Below are 13,513 nucleotides of genomic sequence, written 5' to 3' on the forward strand. Positions count from 1 at the left end.
CCGCTGTGAAACGCCCGGTCGAAGGGGTGGTTGAGAATTGTCATGTATGGGAGTTCACAGTCATTGCTCTATCCCCCTTCAAAGCGGAGACACTGCAGTTAAAAGTGGAGGGTTTTGTTTAAAATATGAGCCATTTAAATTAGTTGGCATGGGGTTAAATTATTCACACAAAGTAGTTGGACGGGTTGAGGTTTTTATTGGTCCGGTTCCAGAGAGGCCGTGTCCAACATGTGAAACCCTGGCGAACTTTGCTGGTTCAAAGAGCTGAATAATTCACAACCAATGCCCCTGATGGGTTTGGGACGGAACCTGAAGGCGAATGGTTACAGTCCTGGTGGAAGGCTTTAATTTTTGTTTGCTCAGATTAAATTAACCAGGTCATATGATTGAGCGCTAGTTAAAAAAAAATAGCAGGAGTGTTAGCGTGAAACATTTGGCAGTGGCTGCGATCTGGATCGAGTGTACAGAGCCACGCCAGGGACACTCACAGCCTGTTCCCCCCACCCTTTTAACACAACACATTCCCAGCACAGCCGCCAAAGGACCAGACTCGGCAGCCCCCGCTCTGCCATCGCCATGGGCTTGAGCCCGATGGGCTCCCAGCTCCGAACACTTCACCTGCTCGCTTTCCTCGGTAAGTCCTTGCCCACCGCGGACCGCGGCACTAGGACTGGACAGGAGACCGGCCTGCGTTGGTTCTTGTCCGCGGCTTTGTCGTCGGTTGAATGTCCGCGGAATTTTTGTGTTTTATGGATGTTATCTTAAACTCAGAGTGGCATCGCTTCGAGACAGGATCAGTGAGCACATGGGTGGTTTAGAATGGTGTGAGCGATATTTTAGAGTTAATATGCTATAGATCTTGTTAGCATCAGAATGGTACAGGCTATATGTTAGATTTCGTAAGGTATAGATCTCGTGTATAGGCTACATGTTAAAGTCAGTGTGATATAGATATTGTTGTAGGTTCAGAATGGTATGGGCTACATGCTAGTGTCAGTCTGGTATAGATCTTCTGTTGGGATCAGAATGGTATGGGCTACATGTTTGAGTAAATGTAATATAGATAACGTTAGCTTGTGCTAACCTGATCCTAACATAATCGGCACTACATTTACTCTAACATGTAGCTTATACCATTTCTGATCCTAACAAAATCTATACCACACTGACTCTGACACATATCTATACATATCCTGTGTTAGAGTCAGCATGGTATAGATTTTATTAGGATCAGAATAGTATGAAATATATGTTAAAGTCAGTGTGGTATAAGTCCTATGCTAAAGTCAAACATAAAGCCCCTGCTATTCTAAATCAGTGTTGTCTAAATAATATGCTACAGTCAGTATATGGCTGTATGTTGGGGACTGAGCATATAGATTTATTTGGTGAGGTCAGAATCGTGTGAATTACATGTTAGGGAGTGAGCAAATGGATTTTGTTAGGATTAATGGATAGATTTTATTGCAGGTATAGTGCGTAGGTTTTATTGGTAGGCATTTTCTGGGATGGTCAGTTTGCTATGGGTTTGGGTTCAGGGTATATAAACAACCAATGAGGGTGAGTGTGATGGATTTAATGTTTCATGGCAGGGAAGGGGTCCTGAGTTTGACAGGGACATGGTAAGCATTGTATCACATGGTTTAGCACTGTTAATTATATAGTGTAGCAACGACAGTGTGAGAAAATCCCTATTTAAAAGGTCTGGGTGGACAGTACATATAAATGGTGCAGCAAGGTCTGTGTACCATTGGGTTTTGTAGCTGTGTGAGGCAAGTGTGACAATAAAGTGACTGACAAGTTGTCAGAGCTAAAACTGTTCCTGCAGAACATAATTGCCATCACACTGTTCAGTGTAAGATTTGGTGCAAAATAATTGCTGCCTTAGTGGAGGCTGTTGCTCTCAAGATTAAATGAAAGCACAAACTGGGAGTTGAGCCACACACATTTAAACAGGTGAACGTTCTTTAGTCTATGGATAGAAATGGCAATGCATCAAGTGCACAACTGAATGTTTAGCAGGAGGTTTTTCTCATGCTAGAGACAATGGTCTTTTTATTCAGAATTTGCTTTTCAAAAGCTCTTCATTGTTACTGAGCAATGATTTCCCCTCCCCTTGCCTTGGTTTCTTACTATGTTGCGCCTCTGCCTCATACCCTCTCCCCCTACTTTGGCTCCCCCCTTCAGCTGAGCTCTTTCACTGCGGATAATTAAGCCATAAAAGATCAGCCAGGGTTCATCTGCAAACCCTGGGGTCTGTTCTGAAATTCCTCATCTGTGCTAGGGGCGAACTGAGGGGGAATTCTCCACGATAACCCCCCCCCCCAACTTCTTTACGTAAATATTGAAATTGGCTAGGGGTGGGGAACAGACATAAGCTTAGATGTGATGGCCCTCATGGTGGAAGAATTAGCCACTCTCTGACATGGCAAGGGTGAGGATGATGGTTGGAACGGAAAAGGAGGGACAATTAACCTGATTTTATTTTAAAGCATTAATAGATAGGGTGGCAAAGAAAGCGTATGACATGCTTGCCTTTATTGATTGGGAATTGAGTACAAGAGTCAGGACATCATGTTGCAGTTTATTCAACTTTGGTTAGGCCATACTGAAGAGCATTGTGTTCAATTCTGGTTGCCCCATTACAGAAAGGAGTGCAGAAGATGCTACCTGGATTAGAGGATATGAATCATTAGACAGGCTAGAAAAACTTGGGTTGTTTCCTCTGGAGCAGTGGAGGCTGAGGGGAGACTTGATAGAAGTCTATAAAGTTATGAAATGTATAGATAGGGTTGATGGTCAGAATCTTTTTCCCATAGTTGAAGTATCTAATAAGAGGGGGTGTGCATTTAAGGTGAGAGGGGGAAAGTTCAAAGGAATATGAGGGGTAATTTTTTTTTTTACACAGAAAATGGAAGGTGCTGCCAGGGATGGTGGTGGAGGCAGATATGATAGAGGCTGTTTAGGGACATTTAGATCAGCACATGAATATGCATTGGAGAGATATAGACCAAGGGCAGTCAGAAGAGTTAGTTTAGCGTCATGTTCGGCACAATATTGTTGGCCAAAGGACCCCTTTCTGTGTTGTACAGTTTTATATTCTATTAATGTTGTTTATATTTTAACTTAAAGCTCTGATTACAGCTCTCAAAGTTTGTTTACTAAAAATGTAGTTATGGTGAAAGGAATATCTCAAGGGAGACACTTTAAGATCACAGTCTCCAAAATAATTGCCTGGCAAGCCTTTTTTTCTCCTTTCCTCTTATTTATAAATGCACTGCAAATTGCAAACAAAATATCATTCATGCACTTGTAACAATGATTTGCATTCAGCTAGCATCTTTGAAGTAGCTAAGTGCTGTAAAGTGCTTCAACAAGAGAATTACCAGAACAGATTTGGCATGAAGCAACTTAGGTAGGTATTGGGGCTGAAGATCCAAAGGTCAATCAAGAGCTTAGTTTTCAGTAAAGTCCTTCAAGGAAGGAACTGAGTTGGAAAAGTGGGAGAATTTAGAGCTGTGGGCCTAGGTAGTAGACGGTGTGGATGCCAGTTACCAAGTGAAGGGACTTGTAGATGATCATGATTGGGGTATCCTGTTCATTCCTGTGCTAGGGTCCAGGAGCTAATAAAATGAGTAAGGAGATCATCAAAGTCCAAAGTGGGTTCTGTTGAAGAGTACTAGGAGAAAGTGAAGACTGCAGCTGTTGGAGATCAGAGCTGAAAATGTGAAAATGATGTTTCCTGAAGAAGGGCTCATGCCCGAAACGTCGATTCTCCAGCTCCTTGGATGCTGCCTGACCTGCTGCGCTTTTCCAGCAACACATTTTCAGTTCTGTTGAAGAGTTATTCCTCCTTCCTGTTTACTTCACAACTTTAACGAAGTATTCATAGGGAATGTAGTCAGTAACACGACTGCAATCCCAATTGTCTGACATGTGTTCCATGTTTGGCTTCTACCGTTAGTTTTTTTGAGTTGATATTCTTTCTTTATATTTCAGACTTCCAGCAACTTTTTTGTCATTTATTTCATGCACTTGTTTTAACGTAAACACCAGACACAGTGCAGCCAGTAGCATTTCAGCCTCGAACAAGAGGATTATGGGGTCATGTCCCACTCCAGGGAACGTAGGCTGTTGTCAAAAATGCCATCTTTCAAGATGGCGGCAGGGTTGGCAGTGTTTGGCTCCTGAGCTCTTGCCTCACATGGCGGGTTCTGCTGCGTCCGCATGGCATCATCCATCTCGGTAACGTTAATTTGTTTTATTTTGGTTTCCTTGGGGGCCTCCTCCCGCAGGGGGCCCACCACCACCATCATTCTGGCCCTTATGGATCTCCAAGCCCAACTCCACCTTGGTTGGGCGGCTTCGGAGCCAGGACATTGTCGGAGGATGAGGCGGCGCGAGACGCCCGCGGCATTAACCGTCTCCGGCTCGGAGGCGGTGGGTATGGCTGCGACTGCGACGATAGCGGCAGAAAAGCAGATCATGTTGCCAAGACTCCCCAGTGACATTGTTCGCGGTAACCGGGGTAGCTGAGAGGATTAAGTCCACGACAGGGAGAGAAGAACTTTTGAAGTTTGAGTGATATCAATTTATTCAGTATTTTACCGTTTTGTACGATTTATTCAGCAAATTATTGTCAACCAAGATGGCGCCGGAACGTGGCGACCTTATCCATCTTTCACTACACCTAATTACAAGCGAGAATATATTAAATAAATCCATCAGTCTAAACTGTAGCCATAATCCACCTTCTCAGGTGCCTACATTCCCCTGAATGACTGAAATGAAAGCTTTTATTAGTATGATTTTTATTAGTAGTAGGAAGCTCCCTCTAAGTGCTCTGGACAATATTTAATACCCCAACCAAAATCACTAAGAATAGAAGAGTCACAACGATCTAAACCACAGTAAAAAGGTCTTTCAAGGGCACTGCTTGTCACTGGCCACTCGGGTGTTTCCTTTCTTCCTGGTGGTGGAAATTGAAGAAAGATTCCTACACCTTGTGTCTTTCACTGTGTCTCACACCTGCACACACACACCATGGGTGCTGGGGAAAAAATAAGCACTACCGCTGTTAGGCGGGAGTGTGGAGGTAATAAAAAAAGAAATAAATAAATAAAAATAAAAAGGTCTTTCGGTGCTTCGAGCTAGAATTATTCAAAAACAGCCACCTGGCTCATTCATGTTTGCATCATTGGCATTTGTGGATCTTGATTTGTGTAGATTGGGTTTTTAAAATTAATTTATGGAATGTGAGAAGTTGCTAGCTGGCCAGCACTCTTTACGATCCATAGTTGCCCTTTAGAAGGTTGGTGACCTGCCTTCTTGAGCTGCTGCAGTGCTTGTGCTGTGAATAGATCCACAATGCCATTGAGAAGAGAGTTCCAGGATTCCTTTACCCAGAGACAGGATGGTGAGAGGCTTGAAGATGGTGGTGTTCTCATTTCTGCTGCCGTTGAGCATCAAGATGGATGCATTTCGGAAACTATTGTCTCTAGTGAATTTGTGATGCATCTTGTGGAGAATACACACTGCTGCTACTGAATGTCAGTGGTGGATGGAGTAAATGTTTGTTAACGTGGTGCCAGTAAATGTGGGCTGGATGGTGTCAAGCTTCTTGAGTGTTGTTGGAGCTGCCATTCAGACAAGTGTAGAGTATTCCATCATACTTCTGACTGATGCCTTGAAGATAGTGGACAGGCTTTGGGAAGCCAGGAGATTAGTTACTCACTGCAGAATAGCCTCTGACCGACCCTTGTACCCACTATTTATATACTGGTTCACTTTCTGCTCCATGGTAACCTCCATGATGTTGAGAATGAAGGATTCAGTGATGATAGTACTTTTGAATGTGAAGGATAGATGACTAGATTCTCTTTTGTTGGAGATGGTCATTGTCTGGTATTTGTGTGTGCGAATGTTTCTTGCCATTTTTCAGTCCAAGCCTAGATATTGTCCAGATCTTGTTGCATTTGAACTTGAGCTGCTTCAGTATCTAAGGAGTCACAAATGCTGCTGAACATTGTGCGATCATAAGCAAACTTCTGACCTTATGGAGGGAAAGTCATTGATAAAACAGCTGAAGGTGGTTGGGCCCTGGACACGAGGGCAGTGATGTCTGGAGCTGAGCTGACTGATGCCTAACAACCACAAGTCTCTTCCTCTGTGCCAGGTGCAACTCCAACCAGTGGAGTGTTTTCCCCTGATTCCCATTGACCCGACTTGTGCTCGGGCTCCTTGATGCCACTCTAACCTCACCTCTACAGCTTTCCTCAAACAATACCAGTGAGGACACTCCAAAGCACTTAATTCGATATAAAGTGCTTTGTGAGATGATGAAAATTGCAACGTAAGTATGTTTTAATTTTATTATTTTACAATGAGCATTATGTTTATTCAAGGAAAGTTAGAACAAGTGAAATGTAAAATATCATTGCATGCACAAAGCAGGAAACAATATTATACGAACAGTGCACGCTAGCAAATGTTTGGAATGGTGGGGAATAGTCCTCAAATTTATCCTGGGAAGTTATTTCAAGACCAGAGGAACATTGTTAAGAAAAAATAATTGAAAATGCATCGAAGACAGTTACTGTTCAGATATAGGCAAGTTCTGAAACTAATAACAACGTGAATAGACTCTCCTGGGAAAAAGCCTCCAGCTTCGTAAGTAGGAACATGAACATCACTTGATGAATAAGATCATTGTAGACCAATATCTCAATGTCACTTTACCGACTTGATTCCATAACCCTGAACACCTTTACCTATTAATAGTCTTTCAGTTTAATTTTGAAATTTATATTGACTGCTAATAACATCAGCTTTTTTAGACACAGTTTCAGATATCCAGATAGCTTCTTTATGCAAAGAAGTGCTTTCTGACATTGTGCCTGAACTGGCACACTCTAATTTTAAGGTTATGTGCCCATGTTTGGCCTCCATACCCTCTGCCCACCCCTGTGTGCATACACAAGCGCGCATACACAAGCGCGCGTACACACACACACACACACACACACACACACACAGAGCAAGTGTTGGAGAAACTCAGTTTGTGGTGAAAGAAATGCAGAGTTTTGAAGAATACTCTTTGGACTTGAAATTGTTAACTCTGGTTTCCTTGGTTTGTCAGAGACTTTCCAACATTTTCTGCCCTTATTCCAGATTTCCAGCATCCAGTAGAATTTAACTTTAATTCTTTGAGAAAATAGTTTCTTTGATCTACCCTATCAAATCCTTCAATCAAAAACTCTCCACTAGGTCAGCCCTTAAACTTGTATTCAATAGACTTTAGTTTTAGATCTCTTTCTAGATAAATGTGTTTTCACTACAAATGATAAGTAGATTTGCATTACTTCACTTTAATGAACTATGATGCCCTTAGGAGTTGATTGACTCATTACAGATATGGACAACCAGGCAAACTGATATTGTCCTCATCTTCCCACTAAATCATTTGTCAATGGTTTTAAATATTGACTTTGTGAAATACCCTTGAGCCTTTAATATCCTAAAAGCAAAACTTAATACCCCCCCAAAAAACCCACCGCTAATATGATGAAAAAAAGTACTTAGAAAAATATGAAGGATGACATTGCAATTTTAATCCCTTATAATAATTGTAGAGCTTTACAGCCCAGAAGGTAACAATTTGGACTAGTTTGACTGTCTTAATTTTGTTGAAAAAAGTTATCTAGTTACTCTCACCCTTCCCTGCTCTTTCACCAAGGGCCTCTATACCTTTTTCCTACCTATTCAAGTTTACACCCTTTTCTAAACATTATTTTGGAACCTGCACTCTGTGTCAGCCTATGTATACTTGATGGTAATGACTTGGTATAATAAAAAAATCATTCTCTCTTCCCCTCTGGTTCTTAAGGGAGGTGGAGGTAACTGATTTATATATTATAATATATATTAATTGTACAACAGTAATCTAACCAAGAATAGCATAGAGTCCTGTTGATTGTGTATAGTATTTTGAGATGTGTCAAAGTGCTGTCGCATTAAATGAATGCATTACGGAGAACTTTTGCATTGTTTCATGTGATGTTGGGCACAGGACAGCTAGAAGGGAATCAGTGCTGGATGAAGTCTGTCTTCTGATGAGTTCCGTAGCATTGTGTACAGAATAGAAAGAGGACATTTGGTGCAGGTGGACAGTGTGTGTTGGTATTAATAATGTATGCTTGAGCTTCCCTGCAACCAATTTAATCTCAGCCTGTTTGCTAGCCTTCCTTTCCGGTTGTCCCTCATGCACTTATCAAGCTTCATAATAAGTGTGATGTCATAAAGTCATGGTAGTAGCAGGCTCTTCGGTTCACCATGCCGACCAAAACCTACCAAAACTAAATTAATCCAATTTCCTGCAATTGTTTCTATGCCCTGGCATTTTAAGTTTTAATCCAGATGCTCCTTAATGTGAATTGGCTTAATTACTCCCTATGGTAGCTAATTGTATGGTCTGACCAACTCTAGCAGGAGAATTATGTTCAGATTTTCCTATTATTTATTAGTAATGATTTTGTGTTTATAGGCCCTCATTTCGCCACAAGGATAATATCTCTTCAACTAACCCCTTCAGATCTGTAAAGATCTCTATCAGGTCACCTGGCACCCTACTCTATTCCAGAGAAAAGAGTTATTAACAGTTTCAGTCTTTCCTGGTAATTAATAAGTTGCGAAACCTAGTTAAAAACAATGACCTGTGAGTAACAGATGAAGCAGTTCCTCCGAACTCGCCCCAAAACAAGTTTCTCAAGCCTTGTGTGAATTTTGTATTGAGGGATAAAGTGTGGGTAGAGTCCACAGCTAGAATTACACTGAGCACAGGAGTGTCCAGGTTTGACCCTGGCCCTGAGCTGTCAAAGGGAAGGGAACTGTCATTGTGTTGTGTCCTTCAGTGAGGGCTGGAGAGCTTTCCTGATCTCAGTTGGAAAGTATGTATGTATGCATTTTTCTTTTGACAGCTCACCACCCTGCTCAGACAGCTTTCACTCTCTCCACTCTGACAATTCTACCCCCCCCACACCCAATCAGTGACAGCAGCCCCTCCTCCCCCCTCCCCAGGTGGCCCTCTCTGACAGCACCCCAAGACCACCACCGGGCACTTCCCCACCCCCTGTGAGAGACCGACAGTGATTTGGAGATCCTGCAGTATCAGACAGGCAGTACTGAGAGATCTCGCTGTATGTGACAGGCAGTGATTCAGACATATCAGTGTCTGTGTTGAACAACAGGATGGATGTGTCACTAATGGCGGTGAACTGCCTTTTCAACTGTTGTAGACTGTGTGATGTGGGTATGCTCAGCAGGGGATTTCAAGATTTGAGCCCCCCACCCCCACACCCCCCACACCCTCGAAGGAGCATTGAAACATTTCCAAGTCAGGATAGTGAGAAATATAGAGCGGAACTTGCAGTTACTGGTATTCCCATCTCTCTGCTGCCCTTATCCTTCTAAGTGGAAGTGATCATGAGTTTGGAAGATGCTGTCAGTGGAGCTTTGATGAGTTGCCGCAGTGCATCTTTGTGCATGGTAGTTGTGGTGGAGGGAGTGAACACTAAGATGGTGAATGGAGTGGTGGTCTAACTTTGTCCTGGTTAGTGTTGAGCTTCTTCACTGTTGTTGGAGCTGCACTATCAAGGCAAAACTAAATCTGGGATTGAACACCAATCTCAGAAATAGTGCCATGGAAATATCATCAAAACCCATTTGGTTCACTGATATATTTTAGGAAAGGAATTCTGTTGTCTCTGCCTGATGTGGCCTACATCAATGTTGAAGACCTATAACTGCTCTCTGAAATAGCTTAGCAAGCCATTCAGTTAAAGGAGCTCAACTGGAGCAGTATTGAAAGGAGTGAATCTGCAGGAGTGAGGGAGAGAAGTGAATCTGAGGGGAAGGGGGTAAATGAGGGAGAGAGAGCGGAGTGAACCTGGGGGTGGACAGGGGTTGAACGCACAGACAGAGCTCCTGAGGTGGTGATAAGATTCAAAAAGTGACATAGGGCAAGAGGATTGGCTGCTTAGGAACTAGCTTCAGAGACTAAGATCACACAGGAGACAATGTGTAAAGTCCTTATTTTTACAATTTGTAGATTATTGAGAATAGAGACAGAGAGAGAGAAATCTGCTTTGGTGAGTAGTGGTTAAAATTCAGTATTTGGTTTCTAGTTTATTGTTTGTGGTTGGTAAGGAATTGAGCCCTGTGGATTTGGGAATATGTGGGAAATCAGGGACAATTTCAGTGTCCATGGTGACCATGTTTACGGGAAGTGTCACATGGAGTGGCTGGAACTACAGACGGACTCACCATGTGCATTGTGATGCTAAAGAGCCACAAATAGCTTATTTAGTGAGCTGGTCACATCATCAGTAAGGGCTACACAGACTGAAAAGCATTGGGTGACCACCAGGGAGACTAGTAAAAATGGACAGGCAGTGCAAGAATCCCCTGTGGCCATTCCCCTTTACTATGTTGGATACTGTAGAGGAGAGGTGGGGATGGCCTCTCAGGGAAAAGCAGCAGCAACTAAGTTGGTGGCACCATGGTTGCGCACAGGGGAGGAAAAAGACAGGGAGAGTTTTAGTGACAGGGAACTTGATTGGAAGGAGAACTGGCAGGTGATTCTGTGACAGAAAATTCTCTGTTGTCTCCCTAGTGCCAGGGTCAGGGATGTCTCAGTGTGGCACAGGGCATTCTGAAGGGGGAGGGTGAACAGCCAGCAGCTATTGTACATGTCAGTATCAATGACACGGGTATAAAACATGACATCATAGAGTTGTGCAGTACAGAATAGACCCTTCCGGCCAACTTGTCTATGCGCTCCAGACATTCCACTCTAACCTAGTCCCATTTGTCAGCATTTGGCCTCTAAACCCTTCCTATTCATATACCCATCCAGATGCCTTTTAAATATTGTAATTGTACCAGGCTCTACCACTTCCTCTGGCAGCTCATTATATACACCCACCCACCCAACCTCTGTGTAAAAATGTTACTTTTTGGTCTTTTTAAAATATCTTTCCCCTCTCACCTCGAACCTATGCCCTCCAGTTTTGGATTCCCCTATCCTGGGAAAAAGACTTTGCCTATTTACTCTATTCATATACCACACTTGATTTTATAAACGTTTGTAAGGTCACCCCTCAGCTTCCAATGCTCCAGGAGAAGAAGCCCCAGCCTATTCAGTCTTTCCCTGTATCTCAAACCCTCCAGTCCCAGCAAAATCCTTATAAATCTTTCTTTCACTGTCTCAAGTTTAACAACATCCTTTCTAAAGAAGGGCGGCCAGAATTGTATGCAATATTATAAAAGTGGCCTCACCATTGTCCTTTACATCTACAACATGATGTCCTAACTCCTATACTCAATGTTCTGACCAATGAAAACGTGTATGCCAAATGCCTTCTTCACTATCTTGTCTACCTGCAACTCCACTTTCAAGAATTTATGCATCTGCACCCCCTAGATCTCTTTGTTCAGTAACATTCCCCAGAACCCTACCATTAACTGTATAAGCCCTGCCCTGGTTTGCCTTACCAAAATACAACATCTCCCATTTATCTAAATTAAACTCCATTGCCACTCCTCGGCCCATTAGATCAAGGTCCTGTTGTACTCTGAGATAACATTCTTCATTGTCCACTATACTACCTATTCTGGTATTATCTGTAAACTTACTAACCAAGACTTCTATATTCATAGCCAAATCATTTATATAAATGACAAAACGCTGTGGACCTAGCACCGATCTTTGTGGCACACTGTTGGTCACAGGCCTGTCGTCCAAAGGTGACCATCTACGACCACCACCTGTTTCCTACCTTCATGCCAAGTTTGTATCCAATTGTTTAACTCTCCCTGGATCCCACGTAATCCAACCTTACCAACTAGTCTATTATGCGGAATCTTGTCAAAGGCTTTGCTAAAGTCCATAGAGACAACATCTACTGCTGTGCCTTCATCAATCTTATTTGTCACCTCTTCAAAAATCTCAATCAAGTTAATGAGACTCCACTTCCCACGCACAACACCACACTGACTATCCCAAAGTGCTCCTGAAACAGGAATTGAGAGAGTTAGGTAGTAGATTAAAGAGGAAGACTACTAAAATTGTAATCTCCAGATTATCTAGTGTCATGCACTATTCGGTATAGGAATAGGAAGGTAGGTCAGATGAATGTGTGGATAAAGTGATAGTGTAGGAGGAAGGGCTTTAGATTTTTGGATTGTTGAGACAGCTTCTGGGGTAGCTGGGATTTGTATAAGTAAGTTTGCAGATGACACAAAAATTGGTTGTGTTTTCAATACAGAGGCAGATGGTCTCATGCTATAGTCTGATTTTGATCAATTGGTAAAATGGGCAGAGCAATAGCACATGGAGTTTAATCCCAGTAAGTTCAAGGTGATGCATTTTGAAAGTTTTAAAAAGGAAGGATATACATAATGAATGGTAGGTCTCTAGGAAGTGTACAAATCCTTAGATCCCTGAAAATGTCAGCACAGGTAGACAGGTGATGGAAAAGATATACTGGATATTTGCCATTTAAAGCTGTGGTATAGAACATAGGAACAAGGAAGTCTTGTTACAACCTTCTTCCTTAAATAGGGCTCTAACCAGGGGAGAACTCCCCCCCCCCAACCCCCCCTCCGATTCCCATGAACCCAGTTTATCTAGGTGGCCTTGATTCCATACTCAGTTAAATGCTGTCTTAGTGCCAGGGATAGTCACTTTCACTTCACCTCTTGGTCATGAACAACAGCTTTTCTTCATGTTTAGATCAATGTTGTATTGAGGTCTGGTGAAAAGTGATCTTCGTCAAACTCAAACTGAGATCTTGATTGTTGCTGAATATCACTTGGTGGAAATATCAGTGGCATTTTCCATCATTCGTTTGTTGTCTGATAATTAGCATTATCTTGCTGCAACTCTGGCTTTCTTCCAAACTTTTTCAGTCCACTTCTCAAAGTTATCCACCCATCAACTTTCTCTTTGTTCTCTTCTGTTTTGGCCCTCAATTTCTCCTTCAGTTCTTGCTAAGGCTGTTAGGTCTTTGTTACCAATATCCATACATGGCCATTGTTCTGTAACTGTACACAGCAATCCCTTTGATTTCTGAATTTCTATTGATGATCTTACCCACTGGGTAGTTTAAGAAAAGGCTTTTGTCTTCATCAAGATGCTTTATTATTGCAGACAGACAACTGGGTACAATTTATACTACTCTGATAAATATAGTTACTAGGATTATGAGGAGGCTGAGAAGACAGATGAATCTCCTTTGAGAACCAGAGTTATTCTCCCACCCAGCTCTGCATGATATTATCATGTTGGGTTGTACTTATGAACTCAGAAGCATTAAGCTTTTCAAAGCAAGGCACCTTATACGTCAAGAAGGGCATGGGAGAGTTAAGCAGGAACTTTTGACTAGGAGAACCGACTGTATAAAAGAGGAAAATTGAATGAATGTTGAAACAATTTTGTTCTTTATATTAATATATT

At 42.3% G+C, this 13,513-nt stretch overlaps 1 protein-coding gene across 1 annotated transcript in view; it reads left to right on the forward strand.

Moving 5' to 3' along the window:
* The first annotated feature begins 280 nt into the window (after nucleotides 1-280).
* Nucleotides 281-13,513, forward strand: part of ltk (leukocyte receptor tyrosine kinase) — a 177,444-nt gene continuing 164,211 nt past the window's right edge. Inside the window, exon 1 of the mRNA XM_060828804.1 lies at nucleotides 281-634. Coding sequence (XP_060684787.1) covers nucleotides 577-634 — 58 coding nt within the window. The 5' untranslated portion in view covers nucleotides 281-576. The remainder of the gene's footprint in view (nucleotides 635-13,513) is intronic.

Source organism: Hemiscyllium ocellatum, chromosome 8 (genome assembly GCF_020745735.1).
Source record: "Hemiscyllium ocellatum isolate sHemOce1 chromosome 8, sHemOce1.pat.X.cur, whole genome shotgun sequence".
Taxonomy (NCBI): Eukaryota; Metazoa; Chordata; class Chondrichthyes; order Orectolobiformes; family Hemiscylliidae; genus Hemiscyllium; species Hemiscyllium ocellatum.